Source organism: Dryobates pubescens, chromosome Z (genome assembly GCF_014839835.1).
Source record: "Dryobates pubescens isolate bDryPub1 chromosome Z, bDryPub1.pri, whole genome shotgun sequence".
NCBI classification, from domain to species: Eukaryota; Metazoa; Chordata; class Aves; order Piciformes; family Picidae; genus Dryobates; species Dryobates pubescens.
In genome coordinates, this window is record NC_071657.1 from 121,041,220 (window position 1) to 121,068,102 (window position 26,883).

Sequence of the window (26,883 nt, forward strand, 5' to 3'; positions counted from 1 at the left end):
CATCTTGATTTTATTTTTGTAGGTCAAGAAAATAAAAAGCAAACAAGGATGTTTCCAAACACAGGAGGAGCCAAAACAGGAAGATCTTGATGAATTACATACACCTTCAGGGAATGTTACTAACCAGCAAGTTAAGCAAAAGCTTACTGTAAGGAAGAATGGCCATTTGAAAATGGAGAATGGAAACGCTATGGAAGAAAAAGACAAAAACCCCCTTGCATCTGAAGAGAAATCAACACTGATTAAAATGCCAATGAAAAGGTAAACTAAGGAAATAATCTCTAATTCTTACCTGTAGTACTAATTAAGTATCTCTTACAGTTTTAATATTGTAGTAGTTTGAGTATTTCCCTCTATGCTGAAAGCTATAGTATATAGTCTACTGCTCCTCAAGCATTTAAGGGGAAAAGAAAAATTATAACAAAAACAAAGCCTGTAAGAGCTTCAAGCTTATTGCCCACTTCTAAAAGTAAAAAAGAAAGAAAAATAGACATCAAATTCCTGTGAATTTCACTGTCAATACTAAGACAAAACATGTCTTCAAAAGCATAGACAAAGACTGGCAAAACCGATTATTTCTGTAGGAAATGGCCATCCAGAAAAGTAAGAATTTGTTGGTTACTTTGCATTCTTCCTTTTCCAGTTGATTTCAATGACCTCCATGCAGTTGTTGTTTTCCTTTTCATTAAGTTTAGATCCTCTTTGTTAGGAAAAGTTGATACTAAAAGTCTGAAGAAGGCACAGGTATTTTTGTGTAACTCAAAGCAGGAGTTTTTTCCTGTATGTCCTTCCAAGGAATCCTGCTTTAGATACTCCCTTTAATGGGGATGTAGGATATGTTCCACATTAGGCAAATAGGAGAAGGGTATCTTCCATGATCTTTGGGATCAGGTCTGTATGTTGTCATAAATGTTTTTCATGTGGGTTGGTTCTGCATGTCATTTTAAGTCTGTCTGTTTCATGGAAGTATGTTCTGTAGAGCTAATGAATTGGTGATTTTTACTCTTTTTTTCTGTTTCATGTAGTACGTTTGCCCTGAATGCCAACACTGTGAAGAAAAATAGAAGACAGACTTCAAAGCAGAAGGCTAATCAGCACATGAAAAGTATTCCCACTGGAAGAGTGCAAGTACTGGATGATAGCATTTCCAGTGAAACTTCACAAGATGAGGGAAGGTACTGAATACAGGGAATGATAAAACTTAATGATAAAAATGGACCTAAAGGTCATATGGTGATTCATGTTAAGATTCTGGTTCTTTCACGTGACAAGATTTCTGTTCTTTCAGTATTCAGTATCACTAAGGTTGGAAGAGACCTCAAAGATCATCGAGTCCAACCTGTCACCACAGACCTCATGACTAGAGTAGGGAGGACACTACTGCCCACTGCAGGCTTGAACTCATGACCTTCCCATTAAGGGTCTTATGTGCTACCAACTGAACCACACAATTCACTTCTTGCTCATTCTGTTACCTGACACCCTTTGTGTTGTAACATGTCTTTTCTGCCTAGAGTGCTTTGAGCATACTAATCAAGTTAATTGTAAGGTCAAGTGTTCACAAATTCTGAATAGTTATGTGAGTGTGTGCACATGTGAGAAACATCTATTTTATATTTTTTAAAATGGAGAGGAGAGACTTATTAAAGAGCAAATTCACTCTTTAACTACAGGCATCTATTATTTTTCCTGCACTTTTGGTTTTTTCTTCTCCTCAGCTGTGTCCCCTCTTAACTTTCTCACTCCAGTTTTACTTGTGTGGCATGCACAGTGAGAAACAGAAGGTGTTGGCATTGTGCAGGCACTGTTCAGCAACTGAAAATATTGGCCTGTTATCAGCACTGCTTTGGTCAGAAATCTAACATGCAGCACTGTGTGCACTGTTACCCAGAAAATTAACTCCATCCTACCTAGATCCAGTACACTAGAGGATCGAAAGACATGATTCTTTTACCTGTCAGAGAAGGATTCTCAATGCAAAAGGAGCTGAACCTCTAGTGCTAAACACAGAATGCACGTACCTAGCTGCCTGTAGCTGTAAAATTTGTCACTTTGAGTGAAATGCAGAGGACAGTTATTTTAGTTGTTGGTTAATATCTTGTGGAAAAAATAGCCTTACATAATAGTACACTTTCATTTTATTTTTTTTTTTCAATCTTCAAGTACACCTAACAAAATTCTTACATTTTAGTTTAACTCCCTTCTGAAATTAAGTTTTCAGAGCAATTTTAGATATTGTTCATAATGCAATGTCAGCATTCAGGTACTGAAACATATTTCTCTTTTCCAGACCTGCAGCAAAAACAAGGAGTGAAAAGAAGAAGGTACTGTAACATTAGTTTTCCAATAGTTTGTGTCGGCTTGTAATCACTTAGACAAGCACAGCATTTCACCTAGTGATCAACCAGATGCACAGATTGCTGCTTATGCAGCTTAATATATAGGCTGTGAATGAGAGGAGAATGTAGTTGTATACAGCAAATACTGTATTGTTTGTAGGCCAGCGTGCAAATGGATGTCTCCGATGACCTTGATTTAACGCACTCATCTGACGCAACTTCAGAGGACATCAAATTACCAACTTCAACCTACAAAAAGGCTATGTTGCTATTAGAACAGCTTAGTGTGGATCACTCAGGTATGTTTTCAAGTTACTTTGTCCTCAGCTGTTACAAGTTTCTCTTTAAAAACATTTTGTTGTATGCACTCCTAGGTATTTTAGTCTTATATTTTGATCTAATATTTCTTTGTAATTAAAGATCCCCCTCCAAAGATGTGAAATGATCTCACCTATCCTTAGATGTCTGTCTGTCTTTTCAGCAAACATACCTCACTTTATTATTGGTTTCCTATCTAGTCAGAACTGGAGAAGCAGATTCTTACAAAGAGACCTAGCAGTCTCCCTCTGCTGCTACTTTTTTCTTCATACTTTTCACCTGCTTCAGTGTGAGTTTCTTCAAGGAAAATCTGACTCAGCCTGGGCTCTCCATGGGTCAGAGGTTCTTCAGAAAATACCCAACTGCTCTGGCACAGGATCCTCTACAGTGCTGCATTGCAGATATGTGCTCCAGTGTGGTCCTTTCCAGGAGCTGCAGGGAAATACCTGCCCCACCATAGGGACTGCAGGGCAATCTCTGCTCTAGTGCCTGGAGCATCTCTTCCCCCTCCTCCAGCTGACCTGCTTGTTCACAGGGCTGTTTTTCACATAATTTTCCTTCTCTGTCTGTGTGGTGGTTTTTGACCTTTCCTAATTACATTTTTTCTGACATGCCACGAGCCTGGCTGAGAGGCTCAGCTGTGCCCTGTAGTGGGTCCATTGGAACTCACTGTGGTCTATCAAGGGGCAGCCCCTGGCCTCTTCTCACAGAGACCTCCACACTACCTGTAGTTTTTCTCTCTACCAAAAACTCGCCCAATACAGAGAATACAGCAAAGCATTAAATAATGTATACATTTGAATATATTTGTGCATGTGTGCAGCTTTGTTGTGTTGGGTTTTTTTTGCAATCTCAAAATAGGTTCTGCTGTTCAGCAAATTCAAGACATACTTCTTGAATATGAAGGGATAATAGAACGTGAAAGAAATTTGTATGTAACTGTCTGCAGAGAAGTCAAGAAATTGGAAAGTGAAAAGGAGTCATCACAGCTAACAGCGAAAGAGACCTTGGCACAGCTAGAAATGGAAAGGAAAAACGATATCCAAAGCCTTAAGTATGTAACCTTGCATTCTGATAAAGTGTTCTCTCGTCAGTGTTCGTATTCCAGAAGATGCTGGTGGTACAGGTGATAGGATGAGAAGATTCTAGCTTGAGTGTTTTTTTAATCCCATGGGCAAGGTATGCTATAAAGGACATAATGTCACAGGGAAGAATGCCCAGATGTTAGAATCATGTAAGTCCTTTGGATGTCTTTTTAACTTTCTTTCTCTTTGTTTTTGAATTAATGAGAACTAGAGAAAATAGGAAAAAATAGGAGAAAATAGGAAAATAAGATGGGTTGATTTTTTTTTTCTTGGGTTTTTTTTTTTTGTTGTTGTTTTGGGGGTTTTTTGTTGGTTGGGTTTTTTTGTTGTTATTTTGTCTTTGTAGCTTTCAGTGGTGTATAAATGGAATTCTGGTAAGGCCACAGAGCGCTACTCAGAACGGAGCTTAGAGTATTTGTTTCCTTCCTCATGTGGAGTTTTTTGAAAGGTCATATTTGAGTATGCCTTTTTCTCTATGCTGTTAAGAGAAACCTGGGTGATGTGAGGTTTTTCAGTCACTGTCCACATCACTTCAGGCAAGAGGGGCCAGAAAACACCATATGAAATTCAGCAGGGACACATACAAAGCCTTGCACTTGGGAAGATCTCCTTGTGATGGGATGGTCTGGCTGGGCAGCTTGCTGAGAAGGCATTGGTGGTCTTCACAGAGACCAAGTTCGACATGAGTCAGTTTCGAATTTGCAGCTGAGAAGGCAAATGGCATTCTGGGCTACAATAAGAGCAGCAGAGTCAGGAGATAGAAGGGAGTGATTGTTCACCCCTATTCAGCACTTGTGAATCTGTGTAGAGCACTGGGTCAAATTTTTGGCCTTCAATATAAGAGAGATCTTAATTGATACATGTGATTTCAATAGATGGCTATCACGCTGGTCAGGGAGCAGGAGCACTCGCCCTGTGAGGGTAGGCTGGAGGATGTGAGCTTTCAGAATTTGTGCCTTCTGGTATGTGGAAAGGGATTATGAGGAAGCCAGTCCCAATTTAAAATTTACTCAATTTTTCAAAATTATCAAATCTCTACCAATTACAAATAATTATTTTTTTCCATCTAAATAAATTCTCAACTTGGTGTCAACTTCACACTTAAAGCCATTCTTCTTTTCAAAATAATTCTCAAACTCCTTTTGAATCAAGTGTCTGTAATATGGAGATGTTTGTTTGTTTTCTTTTAAGAATTAAAGAAATGTTCATAATATTGTATATTTACCTATGGAGACTTGAAAGTAAATGATAAATTGCTCAATAGTTTTTCTGTATCTTGTACCACTGATATAGTGGAATTCTTTAAAGAGTAAAAATGGCAATAAAAAATGAAACCTGAAAGATTCAATAATTTTATTATTCTGTCACTGCAAGTCTATAATGTTGGATATCTACACTTTGCATCACTGCTTCAGTTTCTCAAATATTCTATTAAATCCTAGACTTACTTTGCAAGAAGAGGAGGAAAAAAGGCTCACAGTAGAAACACTATATGAGAGAATGAGGGAAAAACTCAGAAGGAAAGAAGATCAGTATTGTAAAGAGATGGAAGAGAAAGAGCAACTTGAGTTACACTCAAGGAATTTGGAAATGGAATTAATAACACTGAAAAAGAATTTGAAAGAGGTATCATACACTTGTCATCCTAGTTTCTGATTCTTTTTGTTACAGTATTCCAGTATGCCTAAAGGAGGTACTTTGCTCGTGAAAGAGGCGATGGATAACTTGCTGAATTTTGAGTACAGTTGGGAACAGCTGGTCCACAAGTGGTCTGGGGTTTTTTTGTTGGTAGTTTTGGTTTTTGGTTTATGGTTTTTTGTTGTTGTTTGGTTGGGTTTTGTAAGTTCTTTGTATTTAATTGTTTGTGATTTTTTTTTTTTTCTTTTCAAAATGTAGGTTTCATTTATATTTCAGACCAAACCTCTCTGAGTTATTTTTCTAAATGACTACAAAGTCCTCTATATTTACTCTTCAAGTTTTCAGAAGAAAATTGAAATTCATAGATGGGTTATCATAACTGTAGGGAAGCAAAAATACTTGAAAGAATATAGAGGAGAATGGGAAGATGCTGCTGGTGCTGATTTTTCTCAAGTGCAAGTAATCCAATTGTGTTACTGTAGGTTGAAGAAGAGCGTGATGAAACACAGAGGCAGCTCTCTCAGGAAAAGAGTGCCAGAGCCCTGCAAGAAGGAATTTTGAATAACCACCTTTGGAGACAGAAGGAACTAGAAGAGACAAGAAGAACTATAAGAAAGAATTCAGAGGCAAGTAGATTATCTTTTTAATATATAATTAGTTATATTTTAGCAGGTTTGTTCTAAAGTTATGGTAAATCTTACGTTGTTTTTCATGCAAGCTTATAGATTATTTACAGTTTACAAATGTAACTTGACTTGTCTTTTCCCTTACATATTTAAAGGTCCTGTATGTACCTGAATTGCATGTGCAGTTAGGAAGCTAATAAAAGACACTATTTACCCTGTTGCTTAAGCTATTTGTTATTTTTCATTTCATAGACATTTTATCATCACTTTTTAAGGTTTCTAGCTGCTTATGTTGAGGGTGACCAGCAAGAAAAGTGTTTGATGATCACTTTGTGTTCCCATTACTTCTTTTTTTTAAAAAAATACTTGCTCCCTTATCAAAGTTTCTTACCTCAAGTAAGTTTCTTTTCCACCTCCACAAACGTAAATTTAGTGAAGGAGCTGTGAATGAAGCTCTCTGTAGGAGTTACAATAACTGGAGGAGAAAAAGACAATCTTAAACACTGTGTATAAAAAAAACCCATAAATAAATCTTGCCAGAGTTTACTGAATTTAGTAACTTAGACTGTCCAGTGCTTGGAAGAATTATTTGGTTTGCCCAATGTAGGGCAAATATGCTTATGTGGAAAAACTTATCTATCTATCTATCTATAAATCTATAGATGTACAAAATAAACAGAAAATTAACCAAACTTTTGCATTTCATGGATAAATAGGTTGTGTAGCTAACTTTCAGTAATACAAAAGCATTGGTATTCAGAACTGATAAAAGATGAAAGGTAGCACAAGAAGGAAAATACCCTTTCTAGCTTTAGTTTTTACCAGATTTGTAACAAGACTTAATTAAGCTTAAAGAGCTTCTTTTAAAAGCATGCACATACAATAAAGCACTGTAATTTAAAAAGACTTTTTATGCTTGAATATTTAAAACAATTTTATTAATTGGTTGCTGGTTTAAGGACAGAAGAAAAAAAAAGCCATTGTATGTCTGTGATGTTCATTTAGGTTTGTAGGGTATGTTACGCTTCCAGCGTGTGTATATGTTGTACATGTGCATGAATTCATAGAGTAGCTTATATATTACCTGGAATTTCATTCCCATCTTTGAAGACATGCTCCAGTATTTGAAATGTTAAAACATAGTTTGATGATGAAGTGGTTTTGTAGATTTGTTTCCCAACCGGCTATTTATCCATGTTCTCTGTCGTTCAGGAATCCGACGGTGAGAGAGAAAAGGATCTGTTGTACAAAAATCACTTACTACAAGACGAGATTGCTATGCTAAGACTAGAACTTGATCAAGTAAGGCTTAGGCACCAGGAGGAAAAAGGAAAATATTTAGAGGAAAATGAGACTCTGAAAGAAAAAAACGAAGATCTCAAAACAGAGCTTAAACTGAACAAGGAAGCCTTAACACAAACGGTTTTTCAGTACAATGGACAGCTGAACTTAGTCAAGACAGAATCTGCAGTGCTAACTTCTGAACTTGAGCAGGCAAAAGAAAACAAAGACAGACTAGAGATAGAAATCGAATCATTTCGTGCCCGCCTGAACTCTACCGTTCAAGAGCTTGAACGTCATCAGTCATCGAAAAGCGACGTCGAACGAGTATTTCAGAAGGACCGTGACGAATGGCTTCGCTTGAAGGACAAGCTCCATCGTGACCTCTCTGATGTGCGAAGGGACAACAAGAGCCTGTCTCAGCAACTGAGCAAAGCTGAAAGCAAAGCTAACGGCCTAGAAAACGAGCTTCACCAGTTGAAACAAACACTTGGAGAAAAAACGTTGCTTTTGGAAATGACACAAAAAGAATTAAATCAGGCCCAGTGTCAGGCAAAGGAATGCGCTCATGCTCGACAGCTTGAGAAAGATCAAGTCAGCAAGTTTATCATAAAGCAGGAGTCTATGCAGGAACGGTTGGCCCAGCTCCAGAGTGAAAACCTGTTGCTCCGTCAGCAACTGGAAGATATGCAGAACAAGGGGATTGTTAAAGAAAAACAAGTGAATGATGTGCAGGACCGGTTTAATGATATCTTCAACAAGCTCAGAGCTGATACTGAAAAGCAAGTTTACCTTGTGGAAGAGAGAAACAAGGAATTAAATGCCAAGTGTGCCGATTTAAGAGAACAAATCTTTAAATATGAAGCTGACAAAGCAGAGAGAGAGGTAAAGTATGCATTTAGAGCAATTTAAAATTTGGCAGTTCTTGAAATGGTTTTGTTTCTAAAATATATCAGGTATAAATTCTGTGTGTGGGACTGAGTAATGCTGACCTGTTCTGGATTGTCGTATTTCTCTTGGATTTTTGGAAAGTCTTGGCAAACAGGGTGTTGCTGCTCAGAGAGCAGAAAAAAGGCATCCATGTCTAACCTTTTATCAGGGATTTGATTATTCTCTACAAGTTTTTTCGTCTTTATTCATTACCCTATCTTATGCCTTGTAGAGTGTGTTTATGTACTTGATGGGGGGTTTTTGTGTGTTGATTATGCGAACGAGTGGCATAAGAGGAAGAACCATTCCATATGCAAGTGTTGAGAAAGAAAGATACAGACAATGTGATAAGGAATAGTTTTATATAAAGTTCCCACAGGAAAAAAAAGAAGGAAAAAAGAAAAAGAAAACACAACAGGCTTCTCCATAAGATCCTATTAAAACTGAAGAGTATTGGTAGTGTCCAGGTGTTAATTGATGTTTCGGGGATTCTAAGGGGCCTACCTGTTTGTCATTCATTTCAGACATTAACTTAAGCTTTCTCTTTTCTGTTTTATAATGGGAAGTCTTATTTAAATGCATTCTTTCTTTGTGTCTCTGTGAAAGACTAATTACCTGGAGAAAGTCCGTTAAACTGTCAGGTTTCTGCAAACTGACACAGAACACGAGTGTGAAACATGCTCCAGTACAGAGCACTAGCATAATTTTGTGTCACTTAAAAATGCTTGAGCCAAGTGTTGTTTGTATTTCTGCATTCAGATGATTTTTGTTAAGGAGAGAATAAAGGTGGGGGTAGGAGCGAGGAATAGGTAGATAATTGAAAAAGCTGTAGGTCAGGGGAGAATGCATTACTATATGTGTTTCTAGGAGCAGATAGGGTCTTCTCTGTTGGTATTCTACCAATTCCAGGCAGAGCATTGATTTAAAAGCTGCCTTACTCATTTTTGTCACTCCTCTTTTACTTTCTAGAATGCAGAAACTATTCACATTCAGTATTTAGACACTGGTATAAGGTTTGTCTCCCTTGGTGATTTGAATAGTGATTTAAAATTACATTTCTTTCCTCATAACAAATGCAGACTCTTTAAGTGAGGTAAATGTCTACATGTGTGAGGTAACCACCTTGTTCTTCATTTGTCAGTGGCTTTAATGGGGTAGAGGAGAGAATTCCAGCAGTGCTGTCGATCATTTTAATCTGTGCGTTGCTTTGAATTCTTGCTGCCACAGTAACAGCTTCCTTTTGAAGTTACTAGTTGTGTATGAAGTAGCTCAATTTTTGTAAATCTAATCTGCCAGTATAAAGGCAGCTGTTATTCTAAACTGAATTTGCTGAGGAGACTTCAAGAGGATGTGATTCAACATATCTCAAAAGAGCTTTCCGATACATGTATTTGTTTAATGATCTACAGAGTCCTGCTTTTGGTCATGAGAGTGATATCGGCAGTTAAGCTGTAACTTTTACTTCACAGCAGATTTGTTTGGGTTTTGTTAGGAAAAAAATACATTATTACACTATGTGCTTGTGTATTGTTCCAAGAAGAATAGTGTTTCAGCCTTTTGTGTGTATTAAGAAATAGAAACATCCTTGAACAGCTGCTGATAATTCGGAGGTGTTCAGCTGAGAACGATGAAGAGAAGTCACCTGTGCAGATTCCTGCTGGTAGCAAGAAAACTTCATAGCTTTGTGTTCAATCCAAAGACAGTTGTGATTGTATAATCAGGTAAGTTAAAATAAAGGCATATTTCATGTTCTTACCATTTTCTTCATGCTCATTTGACTATTTCATTAGGGCACGGTCAGACAGCTGCAGCAGGAGCTTGCAGATGCTCTTAAAAAGCAATCTATGTCAGAAGCTTCACTTGAAGTTTCTACACGCTACCGCAGTGACTTGGAGGAAGACAAACTATGTTTACAAAAGGAACTGAAAAAGATTAAAACTGAGGTACCTAATGTCTTTAACTGTGAATAAATGAGGGTGGCTGTTGAAAGAAGGCATGAGTGTTGTCCTAAAACCCTAGAAAAAAAATTCCTAAGTTTAGATTTAGTGATGTGTGAATGAATTTACAACCTAGTGTCCATGATCAGGTCTGTGACATGAGGAGACTGTCCTTAAGTGGACAAAGGTTTCTACTTTCTAAGGTGCTTTGAAAAATAAGCTCATCTATCTATAGCTTACTGCAGCTGGTTTGGCCAAGCATGTTGTCTGATTTCTGAAGAACAGTAGATACACTGGACTGCTGCATTTGGACTTTTTTAATGATGCCTATTTTTCTTCTCTCCCCATCCTTCCTCACTTACTCTGCATTCATTCATTTATTGATCTGTATTTGTTCATTTCCTCCTCTTTTTTGCCCCTTCTGTAACTTGCCATCCTTAAGCAGCATTCTTACAAGTGAATTGCGAACTCCATTTTGAGGCAGGGACCACCTTTGCAGTGTTCTTAAACTGAATTATAGAGGCCTTGGAGTTCTAAAATAGAAATCATCCTAATCTTCTTATGAAGGGATTGTAAATTCTTTTATGAGGGAGCTGTGGATTCATTTCAGGAGAAGAATGAACTTTTTAGTTCATATTTTCACAAAGAAGCAAGAGGTGGATACAAAAAATGTCACAAGTCACCAAAAGGGTAAAAGGGGCAGTGCCAGTGCTCCCAACGATGCTGCAGGACATGAGTAGAGGGATGGGAGAGACCAGTGTAAAAGTGGTGAAGTAACACAGGTTGTGTTCATCTGCTAGTAGCAGTGAAGGTTTGAATGTACTTGAAATTATTACGATTCTTTGGCTAGAGGGTCTGTGCAGAAGTCCACAGTACCTGAATTCTTCATCAGCAGCTGACTTCTTCCTATAAAGGCTCCCCTAACTACTGTGGATTCTTACTGTGATTTTACAGTTGCAGGAGTTGGAAGAGCAGCACCTCCAGTCTGAGCATTGTGTTCGTGACATGAAGACTGCCTTGGATGATAAAGAAAGAGAATTAATAGCTTCCTCCCAGAAACTCCAGGACCTTCTCTTGGCATCCTCTGGGACTAATACTACTATAAAACAACTAGAAGAACACGTCCAACGGTAAGAGATGACACAGTGAAGGAAAGCGTCTGTTCTGGGATTGTGTGAAAACAGCAGCGTAGCCTTGTTGCATCACAGCAAGTTAATACATGACTTTGAAGGATGTTTTTGTATTGGGTTATGTTATTTCACACTGTTCTTGGATAATTGGTGCTCATGTGGATTTCCATAATAAGACCTGTATTTCTTTTTAAGCCTTGAAATTGAAAATGCTCGATTGGAAGCCACAGTCCAACAACAAAACACTAGGATTGAAGCGCTTCAGAGAGACCTGCAAGTCTCTGCTTCAGTAAGCTGGTTATAAACTTACCTTTCTGTGTAAGCTCCCAGGCCTCCTTCTGTAGGGAATTTTTAAGATGAAGTTGTCCTGGAGAAGCTGTAGGAGCTCAGTTCCTGAGTTCTGCTGAATAGAGGCTGCTTGGAAAGCATTCCTCAGCTTTCCGGTTTTTACAGTTTTCCCATGCTACTATAGCAAGCCATACTTAAAGCTCTAAAAGATAAGGATCTGACATTAATATGCTGGTGTAACTATTGTTTGCTTCAGTGCCAGCATATCAGATAGAAATATAGAATCCTTTCAGTTGGAAAAGACCTTTAAGATCATTGAGTCTGGCCATTATCTAACTCTACCAAGTCTGGTGCTAAAATATGTCCCTTAGCACCACATTGATGCATCTTTTAAACATTTCCAGAGATGGTGATTGAATCACCTCTCTGGGTAGGCTAGTCCAGAGGCTGGTAAGCGAAGACATTTCTTTTAGTATCCAGCCTTAAGCCTCCTCTGACACAACCTGACAACATTTCCTCTCATCCTGTCACTTGTTACAAGAAAGAAGAGACTGACACCTTGCTCCAGCCTCCTTTTGGGTAGTCGTAGTGAGCAATAACATCTTCCCTCAGCCTCCTTTTCTCCAGATTAAACAACCCCATTTCCCTCAGCTGCTCCTCATCAGAGCTGTTCTCCAGGCCCATCACTACCTTTGTTGCCATTCTCTGGAACTGCTCCAGGACCTCAATGTCTTTTCTTGTAGTGAAGGCCCCAAAACTGAACACAAAACTCAAGTTGCAGCTTCACCAGTGCTGAATACAGGGAGACAATCACTTCCCCAGTCCTGCTTGTCACACTGATACCATTGGCCTTGGCCAGCTGAGATTCTTTGTACCCTGCATGCTGTTCTCTCAGTCTGAAGCAATGATGATTGCTAGCAGTTTTACAGTGGTATCAAACTGGAGCTGTTAATGCTGGTTATAAATACTACAGGAACAAAGAGGTGTGTGTGTTAGGTTTTTTTGGTAACAAGCATAAACTTTGGTCTGGAAAGTCAGTGTATTGTCTTGCTTCTTTTAATGCTTCCATAGGTTCATAACCGCTTGGAAGACTTGATAACTGGCTTCCAGACAACACAGGCAGCTGTAGAGTACCACCACCAGCAGCAGGTACATGAGTTGCTTCTATGAATGACTGTTTTAGTCTCTTGAATTTTTTGTGGGCAGGTAGTTGATGAAAATACCAGGTGGGCTGTGTAGGCACAGTTCAAGGCAACCTTAAGGGAAAAGGCTGCACATGTCATAATTCCCACGCTGCTCTTTTTTGTCTCTGTGTTGTGGTATATAAGATACATGTGTTCATCAGCACAATTTGTTTGAATTCTCTCCCCCATCCCACTGGGGGTGAGTGGGCAAGTGGCTGTGTGGTGCTTGGCTGCTTACTGAAGTTAAACCATGGCAGATGATGGATAGGATGGATGTTGTGAGCGCATCTGTGGTTGAAAGCTGAGAGAGGGGACTGGACTAGGGAGATCCGTGTCATCTTTGCAGCTTTGTCAGAGCTTGCTCTTGGGGCCATGTTAGTTTCTGTCCTGAGTCTCAATGTTTCACCTATTCTTTAAGGATATTTGAGAAAGTTGTGCACCTTGAGTATTTTTTTAATATAAGCTTTTCTGATAAGGTTTTAATAACTTTCTGTAGACCAATAGACTTGTTTCTTAGTTTGGATTTGGGGAGACGGGGTGGTGTTTCTTACAGAATGCCACTGAAAGTATCTGGTTGGTTTGCATTCTTTATACATGGCCTGAATCAACAAGTTCTGCTCTACGCAAGTGCATCTGGTTAGGCAAATCTTTGTCCCTTTGTGCAGAAGCAAGGCATAGGGTGATTTTGTGCATGTCTGTGTTGTCTTATTCCCCAAAGTTGTAACCTCATCTTGTCACTTCCAGAGTGTTTATTCTTTCCACCAACAGCTTCAGTTCTTTGTAATGTTTCCTGAGGTGTGTTTTACGCTCTACTTGAACCTTGAACACAGAACTTGGATGGAGAGAGGAGAGCTTAGGCCTGTCTCCATTTCAGTGGCTACTTTCTACTGCAGTGCTGCCTGTCCAGTCACCTTAGATTTTTCTTTTGCTGATGTTACTTTCACAGATGCAAAAGCAGAATGTGGCGACATCAAAGGATAGTGTGTGGGAAGAGCAATTGAAGTCAATGACCCACCTCAAAGAGCGTGTTGCTCAGCTTGACAGGGAGAAGGCTGATCTCTTGGAACAGGTGAGCCCAGATAATTCTCCAGACACCTAGCCAATACCCAGGAGAACTGCGTTCACCTTTTTTTCAAGTTCTTGCATGCCCAGCTTTTCCTGTTACCCATGTTGTTCAGGTGCTGAGTATCTTGTCATTTGGGGGCCATCCAGCAAGCAGTTAAAAGCTAGCTGGGTATTTTTGTGTAAAATTTGGAGTGGCTCTGTTGGAAAGAGTTCACCATGTGATTTACTATCAGTCAAGCGCATGGAGCAAGGCTGCAGTTACCCAGTTCTTTCTTTGGATTGCTTTTAGTCATCTTCTGACTCTGCTTTCTGGGCAGGATTAAAATGCTTCATGTTTCCAGTGCAGCTTATGGACAAGCTGCTGCATATTTTCAGGGTAGCAGGAGCACTGTAGAATTCCAAAAGATCAGATTCCTCTACAGTCTCCTGCCTGCTATTCATTGAAGATCTCACGAGACCTTCAAACTGACCTGTGGTCTCCCATGATGTGCATACTTACTTAATGCTTGCTATGAACAGAGAAACTGTCAAAAGTGGTCTCCAGGGTCTTCTCCACTTTTTTTGCTTTGAAGCATTAGAAGAGGGTAGCCTTCGCTTCAGCAAGGGCGTTTCTGTTGTTAGGTATTGCCCTGTTTGATGTGAAACCTGAAGTGATTAAATGGTCTCAGGAATTCTGTCTCCTGGCATTCTGTGGAACTTAGAGACATACTGCAGCTTCTTTGTGGGGAGTGCTGGGTGCCCATACTGCTGTTCCTTTGCTCTGTATGCTCTTTTCTGTTTTGAAAGTGTGAGAGTGAAAGGAAGAAAGTGAAAAAGCTGGAAGAATTGAAGCACCCAATCGAACTGCGTTTGGACCAAGAAATTAAAAGAAACGCTGAACTGCGGAAAAACTGTAAGAGGTATGGCTTTGTAGTATGGTGAAGAGGTACCTCTGAGTAGGAGTCAAGCTTTATTGAACTTCAGTGTAAAAAATGGGTGTACGTTAGAGATTGTGAGCAAATATAAGCCTCGTGTTAGTTCTTGCAAGGTGTTTCTGTGCATGAGCCCTTAGTATTCAACAGTTGCCATAAGAGTTGTAGATGTAGGCTGCCCCACAGTTTTCCTGGGGAAGGAATCTCTCTTGTACCTCTTTTTAAGGTGTAATGTGCACCCTCCATGTGATTTGTGGCACAGGAATGCTGGTTTTCCTAATTCCTGGTGTTTCAAGTATGATAAAGGTTAAGCAAGCCGTGTCTGTGCTGCTTACGTGACAATTCGTGGAAAAAGGCTGCTTGTTCCTTTTCTTGGCTCATTTGCTGTGTAGGTTGAAGAGGCTTCTCACTAGAGCTGTGAAGAAGATTCGACTCTATGAAGAGAGAGAGATGGAGTCCCAGCTTAATTTGCAGGGAGAAATGAAAAAGAGGTCTTCTGAACTGGTCAATGAAGTTGGTGAATTACGAGCAAAGGTTAGTAGTGGTTTGTTTGATTCTTGTGATGGTGTATTTCTTCTGAAATATCTTATTCCTTCCCTATACTTCCTTCTATGTTGTTGATTAGACAAAACCCAAACAAATTCCCTTGGCTTTATTTTGGAATTGATTTACTTTCCTTGATGCTCCTTCTGCTGTTGCAATAGTAGATGACCATAACTTAGAGTAATGTATTTATTTTGGCTAGAGATGAAAATGCTGTGTGGAAAACAGATCTTGCAAGGGCACATCAAGGGCAAGTTGTCCTGTTGAGGAGGGGCAAGCCAAGAGTTGCAGTAAGGCTGTCAGAGTCCATGACCTAAAGGGCCAGGGAGCAGTCTCACAGGCCCTTACCAAGGAGTAAACAGAGTCAGCCAAGACTGCAGATCTCCTGGCTGGTCCATAGGAAGGGGCAGGTCTGCAATCCTACCAAGATGTCCCATCCATGGGTGAGAGCAATGAGGCCCAGTGCTGGCCTGTCTGCAGCTAGAAGCTGTGGCAGCATCTCTGTCTGACAGATAATGCGTTCTCTGGAAGAGAGAGAAGTAATACTGTCATAACTTGGAAAAACTGCATGAAGCTGGATTTGCCAAAGATCACCCCTTGAGCTCTTAGGCATGAGTTGAGCAGGAAGCAGTTCAAGTTTTGCTTTTCTGAATGTTGTTACTGCTTTCTGGGCATGATGTGTTGAGCCAATGCAGAAAACCTTCTGTAACTTGCTGCTTACTAGGAGCTGTCTCAGCCCATCTTTCCCTTGTTGTTGTTGGGACCCAGAAATAGCCTTCTCAGGAGCGTAGCATGTCACCTCTTACCTGTTTCTGCACTCACTACTCTCATATGTTGCTGAAGCAGCCGTGTCTCAGGGCTATGTTCATGTTTAGGAAGTTTAGAACGAGTCAGCTGCCTTTGCAATAGCTCATTTTCAGTCGAAGAGTTAATAGAATGTTTGTTTCTCTTGGAAGAGTTTTGAATGATGGAGAAGCACAGTTTTGACTGTCTAAAATTTCTGTTTTCTGTTGGACTCGAGTGTATACTGTGCTAGTTTCCTCCATTTCTCTCCAAATCAGAGGTGTGCTCCAGGTCTTCTGCAGCGCAATGTCTGTCACCGGCCTTCTCGTGGCGCTGTTGCAGTGGTTTTAAAATGAGGAGAGGGAATTGGCGGCTCCACTGAAATGATGTCTTTTCATTGTTAAGCCTCTCTGCCAGGCCAGCAGTCCTCCTCGAGAGCCCTTAAGTGCCATCAAAACCATCACCCTGTCTGTTCAGACCGGATATGTCACACATTGTTTTGAGACAATAGAGTCATTGGGCTCTCACACTGAGTCAGCAGATGACTGTCATGGGTTTAGCTGTTAAATGACAATGACAAATACAGTCTCCATGGCCAGCCTGTTTACAGATTTTTTCACAGAATTTACTAATTCTAGATCACCCTTGATCTGTTTTGCTGTCTACAGGTTGGTGAACTTACTCAGCAGCTGGAGGTAAAATCTAAGAAATGCATGCAATTAGAAGTACAAAATCAGGATTTAGCAGAAGAGTTGTCCACCATGCGTGGGAACCAAGAAAAACTGGAGAAGACCAAATGCCAGCTGAAGGAAGAGGTGGCTGACCTTAAATACCGTTTGGAGATTAACGTGGGCCAAATAGAGCAATACAAAAGAGCAGTGGACGAACAAGCTGACCAAGAAATAAGGCAAAAACTACAAGAAGTCAATGTGTTTTTGCAGGTAAGTGGAGTTCTCACTCGTGTCTGCAGTCTTTTGTGGTGGTGGTTATAATTTTTTAGGGTTTGGGGTTTTTTTTGATGCCTGATTCTGCATGTTAGGGTTGTGTGTCTATCTTTTCTGAAGGGTGGAGGGGGAAGAGGGAGTGTAGCTGGCCAAAAGGGCCTGCAGATCCCTGAATCAAAAGCTTGCCCAAGATTGATTTCAATTTTGCAGTTTGTGGGGGAACATTGCTGTCTCCTGGTCTTGTACTCACTCTTCACCCTTGAATGGGTATTGCAACTTAGGGTTGGCATGGCCAGACATACAGATCCTGCTTTATCACTGGACAGGGAAAAGTACTCAGAAAATAAGTCACTGAAGTTGCAGGGGTTTGAGGAGGAGGGAGGGGTGAGAAATCCTCATAATTTCTTTGAGGAATCCTTTTCTGTAAGCCCTGTCTCATACGGTGTTCCTTTGTTAGTAGCTTTGATGAATGACAGTGCTAAGAGGGGGAATTCTTTCTGTATGAAAATAGTTATTTAATGTACCAGGGTTTAATTCCAGGGTTTGGCCTTGATTGCTGATGGTAGCGAGGACGCATAGTTGCTTCACTGAATAAAGCTGGGCTCTTGAAACTGGTTACATGCAATTGACTGGTGGGGAGAGTTCTCTTTATCTTTGCTATTGCTGAAAGTGCATTATCTGCTTCAGACACAGGCAGCCTCTCAGGAGCAAATAGAACAAATCAGAGCCAGTCAGCATGCTTCAATGAAAAACAAGCTCAAAGAGACAATTAAAGATTTGGAACGTGAATTGGACAAGATAAAAAGTACCCAACGAGACAGTATTTTTCAAAAAGAGTCCACACAGGCAGAAGTGGAGAAGTACAAAGAGCTGTATCTGGGGGAAGTGAAAATCAGAGGACGCCTAGCAAATAAACTAGAAAGGTAAGTCCATGAGTTTTTTGGAGTGGTAAGGTGATGCTCCTTTTCCCTCACGCATCTTCCTCCTAAAATCCCTCTTCTACATCTTGTCAGCATTATGCATAAGATATCATATTTGTGATGGAAGAACCTTAAGACTCTTTCCCTTCATTCAAACTGTCATCATTTCTCTTTAGCGTTCCAGCAGTAACGCCACTAATCATGGCATTAATATGAACAAGTTACGTTCTTGTTTTGGATGCTCTTAATCCCTTCCACTTTCAGAAGGTGAATAATAGCCAAAGACCTGGAGAATAACTTCGTGAAACTGTTAGTCCAAAGGATAATTCTTACTGTGCTTCCAAATATTTCAGAGCTAATGAGAAACTAGTAGAAGCCAATGCCAAACTCCTTCAGGAGCGCCACAGAAGGAAGTCTTTAATCGCAAACAGCTTTAGTGGTGGAGATCTGGCTGCAAGTCCAGTTCTGTATTCAACCGAACTGGGACATCTTAGCAACAATTTGGCACTGAACAGAAGTCTGAGTCTAGGAGGAAGCTTCCTAAATCCAGCCAGGATTGCATTTTCATCAAGGAAGAGTGTTGAAGCTTTCGTGGCTAAGGTAAGCATCTTGGAATACTGTTCTCAAGTACTACCAAAGAGTATCTGTAAGCAAGGTTGTGATATTTAGCCTGAAGTTAGAATCTCTTTACAGTCCCAAGCCATGTGGTCTGATGAGCTGGAACAATTGCTACATGTGGTACAGGTGAAGACTGTTGGTCATCAGGGCTGTACAAATTTTCAGGAGTGCTCAAAGACAAAAAGTAATGAAATGTAAATCATTAACTGTGTAACTACACTGTTTTACAAGATGAACTGTGATTAAAAAAATACAGTAGTATGGAAAGTTCCCAGCTAACCTCTTAATTAAGTTTTAATGTGTAGTATGTGTGACCTAATTAAGCCAGCTGACTTTAGATGAGTGCAACATCTCATCAGACATCTTTGTTTGAGACACCTTTTCCTTTGTATCTTTATCCTAGCAGTTTCTTCACTGGAAATGGTCTTAGTACCTAAATATCAACAAAGGGATACTTCAAAAATGGGATGATATGAAGAGAATGGTGTAACTTCTCGCTTTATGCTTCAATACAGGATGTGTACTGTGCCTAGGAGGCATTTGTTTTGTAGTTATTGCTAAATGTTATTACATGAGAAGGTAATGGCAGGGAGTTAAGGAGCTTAGATAGCAGCGGTCCTCAGGTAGTCACCTTGCACATCTTTTTTTAGTCAAAGCTCTTTGTGCAGATTTGATGTTTCTCAAAGAACCTTCCCCAGGCTGAGAAAGGCAATTTGAAATAGAGGCCATCCTTAAGGGGAAAATGTTTCAGTAAATTTAATTTGTGAAAAACTTTTAAAATGGCTTCAAGGGCAAGGAGGGAGGAGAAAATACTCCACACTGCTATTATTCAAAATGCTGGTATTAGTTCCTTATCCATGCAGCTGCTGGGACAAACGCTGGTAAGTGATGCTGATTGAAAAACAGAGAAAGAAGTTTCTGGCAAGCAGACACAGTTGCTTCTTTTAGACATAACAAAGGAAACTGTAGCTTTAAAAGTTGGAAATCTTTCACAGTTTTTCTAAACAGCTGAAACAGGCCATGCTGAAAGCTCAGCAAAAAATGAGCATTTTAGATTAGATTAGAATAGAATTAACCAGGTTGGAAGAGACCTTCAAGATCATCGCGTCCAACCTATCATCCAGCACTCTCTAATCAACTAAACCATGGCACCAAGCACCCAAAACACACCAAAACTAGAGATATGTGTTCTGTTACAGTGTAGCCCCTTTTCCATTACCAAGCATCATATGTGCTATGGAAAGTACCAACACTGATATGGAAGTGCCAAAGTAATTTGAAAAGTACAAAAATTGTATCTGTTGACACAAGCTCATCAACCAGTGAAATCCCAATCACAAATGTCTTTGAGGGATTTTTGTTGGTTTTATTTGTATTAGAGCTCCAGTAATAAAGTGCAAGTAATGGAAAAAGCCAGTGCCTGTAATTGCAAGGAGTGAGTGTAGCAACTAGCAGTTCATTATGTTCTGGAAGGAAGTTGGCTGGAATTTGTTTGAGTAGCACTTTTATCATAAGAGGGGTGTAAATGAGTATTGCCTGTACTTCACAGGAGTAAAGAAATCTTTGATGGGGCCTTCTGGTCTTCTTATGGTCTGGTTTACTGACTTCCAAAGCTGCTCATGAACTGGCTTGTCACCATCCCTAACTAAAATGAATCAAGCAGATGCAATTCAAATACGAGGTACTGTTAGGAGTCTGCGTACCTTGACTTAGCAACTGCTGCCTTTGTCTGTAAACTGTGGTGTGTGCTGCAAGGAGATTTCAGGACTGAGTCCTGGGTTTAGGTTTAACAAATGTCAAGCTTGAATCCTGACAGCTGTGCTAAAGGCTGGTGAAAATGAACATGGATGTCTCAACACAGCAAATAATCATGAAATCTTCTTGCTGTGACCAATGTGAATTAGTGGATTTGTGAAACTAATCTTTCTTACCACAGGAAAGTTTGCTTCCAGCTCTCTCAGCTGCTGTTGTTGTTCTGATGCAATTTTCCATCTGCACTCTTGTATCCTAGAAGTCTGTATTGCTAGTTTCTTTTCTTGCTTCATTCACCTGTAGGCCATGTTCCTATGTCTTACTGAAGACCTTTGACCTTAACACCGTTTCTATTTCTTCTTCAGCTCCTTCATCAAAAATCTGTTCTTTGCTATTTCTTCTGCAGCCAGATACAGCACAGGGTTTGCAGCCAACATTGTTTCATGTTGGGTGGTATTTTATACTGGGGATGTTTTGTTTATTTGTGCTGTTAGGTTTTGATAAAAGCTTAGTGATTCATTTTCCTAATACCAGCGAGTTCAAAATATTTGTGGTTTGTCCAAGTGAAAGAATGACTGCTGCAGAGTGTTTGTTATGTTATGGCTTCTGTGGTAGTTAACAGTCTGTAAGAAGACAGGGTACAGATTTCATCTGTTATAATGGAACTTCTTTAAACTACAGGAGTAGGCTGCACCTGAAATTGAGTTCATAAACTCCTGAGTATCACCTCAGGGAGTCATTACAGGATCCAGCATACTCTGTGCTCAAGTAACTCTTGTGGGTCAGTAATAAGTCAACACAGATTGCTGAAGAAGAATTATTGGGAAGGTGACTGCTGCAAGGGAAAGATGGTGTGTTACTGCCTGAGGAGATGGGCAGTGAGATAAAAAGTGCCTGCTTAGGCACTTTGGGGTAGTCTGCTGTGATACCTTTTCCAGGGGGCAGGGGAGAAGGAGGAACGGTGGAGTCAATTCATAGCCCTCAAAAGTGTATTTTGCCTGGCTTTTCATTCCCTTTTCCAAAATCAGTGTGCTAGCTTTAATACTGTCTGTTTTTCTTTCCTTAGGCATGGATGAGAGTCACAAAGATGTTAATGGAATGAATAAGAGGAAAACAAGATGTCTTTCTTCTCTTGATTCATCTGTGTCTATTGCAGAGGGTCCTGTGGACCTTCTGGCCATTGCAAAGGCTTCAGAAACCAGCAAAGTGGTTTCTTCCATCATCTCAACTTCTACTGCTTTGCTTAGGATTGGTCATAGTTTTGGTTCATGTTTTGGTCTAGGTATTAGTTTTCCTGCCCTTGTTTTTTTTTGTTATCTATATCTCATTTCATGTGTTAGGTCATCCCTTCTCAGGATTTTGCTGCTCCTTGTACCTGCTTGAAAATAGAGTTTTGGGGATTTGTGGAGGACTTTTCTGTTGCTCTTTCAGTTCTGTGCTCCCCTCCTCTTGCCATGAAGGCACATGCTGCTCTGACAAACTACCACTGAGTGGCTCTTCTGGAAGAGCCAGTGAATTTGGTCACAGCTATCCTTGTACTCCTGGAGAAAGGGCCCTTTCCTCCACTTTGCTGGCTCATGGCCCCACTTTGTCCACTGGAGTTAGTGCCTGTTACTCTTTCCTCTTGTGAGCATATTCAGAGTGCTTCCCTTCCTGAGGGTCTTTCTTTGTATGGCCTCTTGAGTGCATCGTACATTTTTTAGCTCTTTTGTTACTGGTTTTGGTGGTGGTGGTATTTTGCCAGCTGAGGCTGCACATTTCATAAAATAAATACTAATTCCTCCAGGGGTTCAGTATTAAAACTGGAGAATCATAGCATGGTGATGGGGAAGGGGCCTTTGAAGATATCTAGCCCAACCCTCCCGGCCTGCTCAAAGCAGGGTCAGCCACCGCAGGTTGCTCCAGGCAGGTTTTGTATCTCTACAAAGATGGACACTCCAGAGCCTTTTCTGAGCACTTTGTTCCAGTGTGTGACCACACTTAAGGAATTTTTTAAAAATTTATTTTATGATTAAATGAAACTTTCTCTGTTTCACCTTGTGCCTATTCATCTTGTTCTTTTACTTGAAACCACTGCGAGGAGTCCAGCTCCATCTTCTTTAGTCCCCTCACTAAGTATTTGTACACATAGATAAGGTGCACCTGAGCTTTCTGTACTCCAGTAAAGAAACAGACACAGCTTTCTCAGCCTCTCCACGTAGCTCATGGGGTCCAAGCCCTTCAGGTATCTTCATGGGGCCCCTTACAACCAATACATTCTGATTCTATGGCCATCACAGACCTGGAAGCTGCATGGTCTCTATTTTGAAATTCACTTTTATGTGTCATGGTATTTGCAAAAGCAGTAAAGAAAAGTCTTGGCATGACCTGTAGGAGCTCTTTCAATTTTCCATTCTATACTGGCTTGTGCTATTTTCTGTACAATAGGATCTGTCAATCCAGTAGCAGCTGCTGTTTGATCTCTCTTGTTAGGAAACTGCAGAAGCCAGCCTCAACTGAATTTGTCCCTGTGGGTGGCATTTGTGTATATTTCAGCATTTAGCTGACATTCTGCTCAGGGGTTTGATAGACTTTAACCATACCTTCATTATAATAACTCCACTGTGCTTTCTTCCTGGTTTGTTTTTGGTGTTTTTTCTTAATGGCCTATTAAAATCCAGCTACTGAGTTACAGGTTGTTTTGAGCTACAGTTCATGTTGCTCAGCAGTGAGAATGCTACAGCCTGGCTGACCGAGAGTTCCTCTTCACTAAAAATGATACCCCAGACCAAGATTTCTCTCTTTGGGATAATAGGTTTTGTCATGTTGTGTGTGGGTTTTAAGAATGCTTTACAGGTTTGACTATCACAAAAATGAAGCTGTTAAAATATTAACTGTATGTTTTCTATATAATCCTAGGTCCGACAGGAAATGGATGAAAAAATCACTAAAGAACTTGAACAGGGTAAGGTATCGTTATGTAGGCAGTGCCTTTGAGGAAAAAGGTGACTCTTCCCAACTCTTGGAATGGCTTGAAAGCTATCAAGTTCATGTGCTAAGCACAGGGTTGTTTTTTTTCTGTTAGCTTTCCAGTTTAAAATTGTATGTGAAGATTTCCTGCTTACTAAAATACTGTGTAGAATGTTATACAGTTGCCTGAAAAAGACTAAGTGCAAAGGAAATTAACCCATTGCACCCACACAGACGCACTTGGCTTAAGCTGAAGTCACCTTTCAGTGAAGTTAATCCTCAAGCACAAACACCAAACATGAGATAAGATTTTTATAGGCTTCAGCTACCTCTTCTATGTACAGCAATTGCATTCACCCATAAGCCATACCACACAGAGTCTGTGCTGTTAGATCTTGATTTTTGCCATCTTTTTTCCATTGGATATATTTGTAGCTTAGATGTTACAACCTTTTTTGCACAAGTAAGAAGGCTATAACCAGTGACAAAAGCTTGGTTACTGAGTGATCTTTTCCTAATGAAAAGTGTTTAGGCAAACATGAATTGACTGCTTGCAAAACATTGTATAAAACATGTGCAGTTGTTCCTCCAGAGTTACTGATTTGCAGTGACTGGTGCTAGCTACTTCAGAGCAGCCCCTGAGAGAGTTTCCTTCTGTTCCTCATGTGCTTTTAATCATATGAAGAGTATTCAGCTGTGGCTTCATAGCTGTCTGCATGTGTCTGAATGGACACAAAGCTATTGCATTGCATCTACGTGCAAGTTGACCATAATTGCACATCTGCTAGGAATCACAGAGTCTGTTTGATATGAGGACTTTGTCTGTCAAAGGTGGCTGGAGAAAGATGGTGAAAGTGGTTTTCTTTCACTGAATGCATGTTTTTGTGGAAGAAAGAGGGGTGTGCCAGGGCACACCAGTGCCCCTCAGATAAGGCGCCAGGCTGGGAGACTTGTCCTGGCCTGACTGCACTGCAAAGGTGTTTGCATTTTCACAGCAGCTTGTCACAACAAATGCAGAAGCTGGTTTTTAGAAGCAGTGTTCCAGAAAAATGGACACCTGAGGTTGAACAGATCTGCAGGGGGCTAAATTTAGCACTGGTGTAAGCAGGAATCATTTGTGGATTACCTGAAGATGTTCAGTGTGTAGCCTCTGGAATGAAGGAATTGCAGTAGCTTTAGAAACACGTGGACAGGTAAGCAAATGTGGAAAAAACTGTTTCTTCCTCTTGTGCCAAGCCTTTTCATTGTTGTAAGGGAAGTTTGTTAAGCTTTGTAGGTGGTAGTCTCTCTACTTACCTGTACTGTTTGTACAGTGACTTATTTGGCCCTATCTGCTGTAAATGTAACACCAGAAGTCTTCTCTTTTCTCCCTAGCCACTGCTGAACTTGAAACTGGATCTGCTGGAGCTTCTCCCATGGTATGTGCTGATGGATCTTCCAAAAATTTCCCTGTTGAGCAGGATCCTCTTAGCAGGGCACTGCAGGAGTACCGTGATGTTTTAACCAAAAATTACATGATTGGATGAAGTTCTAGGAAAGGACCCTGGAAATCATTCCGTTTACATGGTGCATCTGTGGTTTCCCTTCCCATGGGTCAGATGTGAAATGGTGTTTGTTGCAGTCTGCACGTAAATGCTAAGCCTTTAAAATGGACGTCAGGCACATCGCACTTACCTGTTGGTTTATTGACACACAGTTGCTCTGTTTTGCACTCACCATAAAATCCATGTCTGTGTTTTCTGACTAGCAGATTGATCAGTCTTGATTCTGGAGGTCGACAGAACTGTCAGAATGTCTTGTGAAGGTAGATGTTCCATACATGGTCTGTGTTTCAACAAAAGCATTCCCTTTCTGATTATTCTTTTCACTGTTTTGTTTTGGGTTTTAATGTTTCCAGTGTTATTTTTGAGCCTGCTGCTTCAGTCCTGATGCAGTGAATCTTTCTGCTGATAAAATGACAGTTTTGCCACTGGTCAAACTGGAGAATAGGGCACTTTACATTGCTGTCACTTTATGCATTTTAGGTTTAAATTTGCTGTGAGTGTCTAGTAGTGCCAAGAAAGTTGTGGTCTATTTGGTATGTTTGTTTTGTGTCACGAAACCACAGAACAGGTGAGGCTGGAAGTGATCTCTGCAGGTCATCTGGTGCAGCCCCTTTGCCTCAAGGAAGACCACCTAGAGCCACTTGCCCAGGCTATGGTTGCCTTTTAATATCTCCAAGATGGAGACTTCACAAACTCCGTGGACAAACTGTGCCAGTACTCGGTCACCTTCACAGTAAAAATGGATTTCCTGATATTCAGATGGAACCTGCTGTCTTTCAGTTTGTTCCCACTGCTTCTTGTAGTATTCATGTTGATTTTTGTATTAAAAATTGGTGCAGCTTTAGATGTTTTCAGTTCCTACATCCACACCTGTGGTACACCTGAGCACTTCATATGGCAGGGGGGAAAAAGGAATGTTAATATATCAACTTTCAGTCTCCTCAGTACTTTCCCAAACTTATGTGATACAGTCTTTTGCTGCTAGCAGCTGATGATACGGTGGCAGTAGCCCAGATGTTAGCCAGTGTTGTGGGGCATTTGTGTCAATAAAACAGACAGTGTTACTTATTTCAGGGAGTTAGCTGTTGTTACTGAAGATCTGTAGTTGTCATTTCCTGCCTGCAAAAGGCACTAGTGATATAAGAAGATTATAGAACAGAGTCCCAGTTCTGGAAGAGTAAGAATGGTTGTACTGAAATGAATTAAGACTGGATAGATGTGGGGGTTTTACCCACTAATTCAAAGACTTGACTTAACAGACAGCGAGGAAGGCGATGAATGCTGCTGTGACCCGGTTCCTTTTTATAGGAATACATTTTTGTGAAGCTAATACACTAACTAATTCCAGATACTGTTTCAGCTTTGTGTTTAATAAACGTTGTTACCTAGTACACATACTTGTTTTATTGTTTTCCTTCTTGATTCTGCTTTTCACTGGTTTCCCTGCCCATATAGCGAAGGAGGGTCCCTCGCTGAAAGCCCTAGAAGCTACATCTTTGTATTGCCAGCCCCACCGGTCGGAAGGAGAGCTCGCCTTGTTTTCAAGAGGACTGGACCCCCGAGGGTAAGACTGCCCAGTTGACGGGGAAGGGACTAGCCGAGTTCAGCAGTCTGAACGTCTGCTTATAGCCACGAGCAGCAGCCAGCGAGCTACACAACCCTGTGTATCAGCTCGGAAAGCAGGACCAGTGCCTAGCCGCATGCCTGCCTGACGCCGCTGTTGCGGGAGGGAAGAGGAGCGGGCCGCTTCCGCCGCTCCCTGCCCTGTAAACCCCAGGGTAAATTCAGCTTCCCCGGCGCCATCCTCGCCGGTCCCGAAGCCCATTGCCGCGAGGGCCGACCCCACCGGGTCCAGCCCTGCCTGCCACGGCACGGGATCGGAAACATGTGAGCCCGCCCACCGGGAACCGTCGCCCCGCCGTGCGAGCCGACCCCGCAGGACCGCTTCCCGCCTGAGCCCTGCTAAGGGAACCCGGCCACCGAGAGAAAGTCCATATTCATCACCGTGAGAGTGGTGAAGCCCTGGAATGGGTTGTCCAGCGAGGTGGTTGAGGCCCCATCCCTGGAGGTGTTTAAGACCAGGCTGGATGAGGCTCTG

At 40.8% G+C, this 26,883-nt stretch overlaps 1 protein-coding gene across 1 annotated transcript in view; it reads left to right on the plus strand.

Moving 5' to 3' along the window:
• LOC104309189 (ankyrin repeat domain containing 26) overlaps positions 1-26,038 on the plus strand; it is a 50,060-nt gene extending 24,022 nt beyond the window's left edge. Inside the window, exons 19-38 of the mRNA XM_054178765.1 lie at positions 23-261; positions 1,026-1,175; positions 2,291-2,324; positions 2,500-2,638; positions 3,519-3,711; positions 5,185-5,368; positions 5,863-6,006; positions 7,219-8,172; positions 10,008-10,160; positions 11,109-11,284; positions 11,480-11,573; positions 12,644-12,721; positions 13,703-13,825; positions 14,608-14,720; positions 15,125-15,266; positions 16,727-16,999; positions 17,690-17,925; positions 18,276-18,522; positions 23,191-23,236; positions 24,616-26,038. Of these exons, the coding sequence (XP_054034740.1) occupies positions 23-261; positions 1,026-1,175; positions 2,291-2,324; positions 2,500-2,638; positions 3,519-3,711; positions 5,185-5,368; positions 5,863-6,006; positions 7,219-8,172; positions 10,008-10,160; positions 11,109-11,284; positions 11,480-11,573; positions 12,644-12,721; positions 13,703-13,825; positions 14,608-14,720; positions 15,125-15,266; positions 16,727-16,999; positions 17,690-17,925; positions 18,276-18,522; positions 23,191-23,236; positions 24,616-24,767 (3,870 nt within the window). The 3' untranslated portion in view covers positions 24,768-26,038. The remainder of the gene's footprint in view (positions 1-22; positions 262-1,025; positions 1,176-2,290; positions 2,325-2,499; positions 2,639-3,518; positions 3,712-5,184; positions 5,369-5,862; positions 6,007-7,218; positions 8,173-10,007; positions 10,161-11,108; positions 11,285-11,479; positions 11,574-12,643; positions 12,722-13,702; positions 13,826-14,607; positions 14,721-15,124; positions 15,267-16,726; positions 17,000-17,689; positions 17,926-18,275; positions 18,523-23,190; positions 23,237-24,615) is intronic.
• The last annotated feature ends 845 nt before the right edge of the window (positions 26,039-26,883 follow it).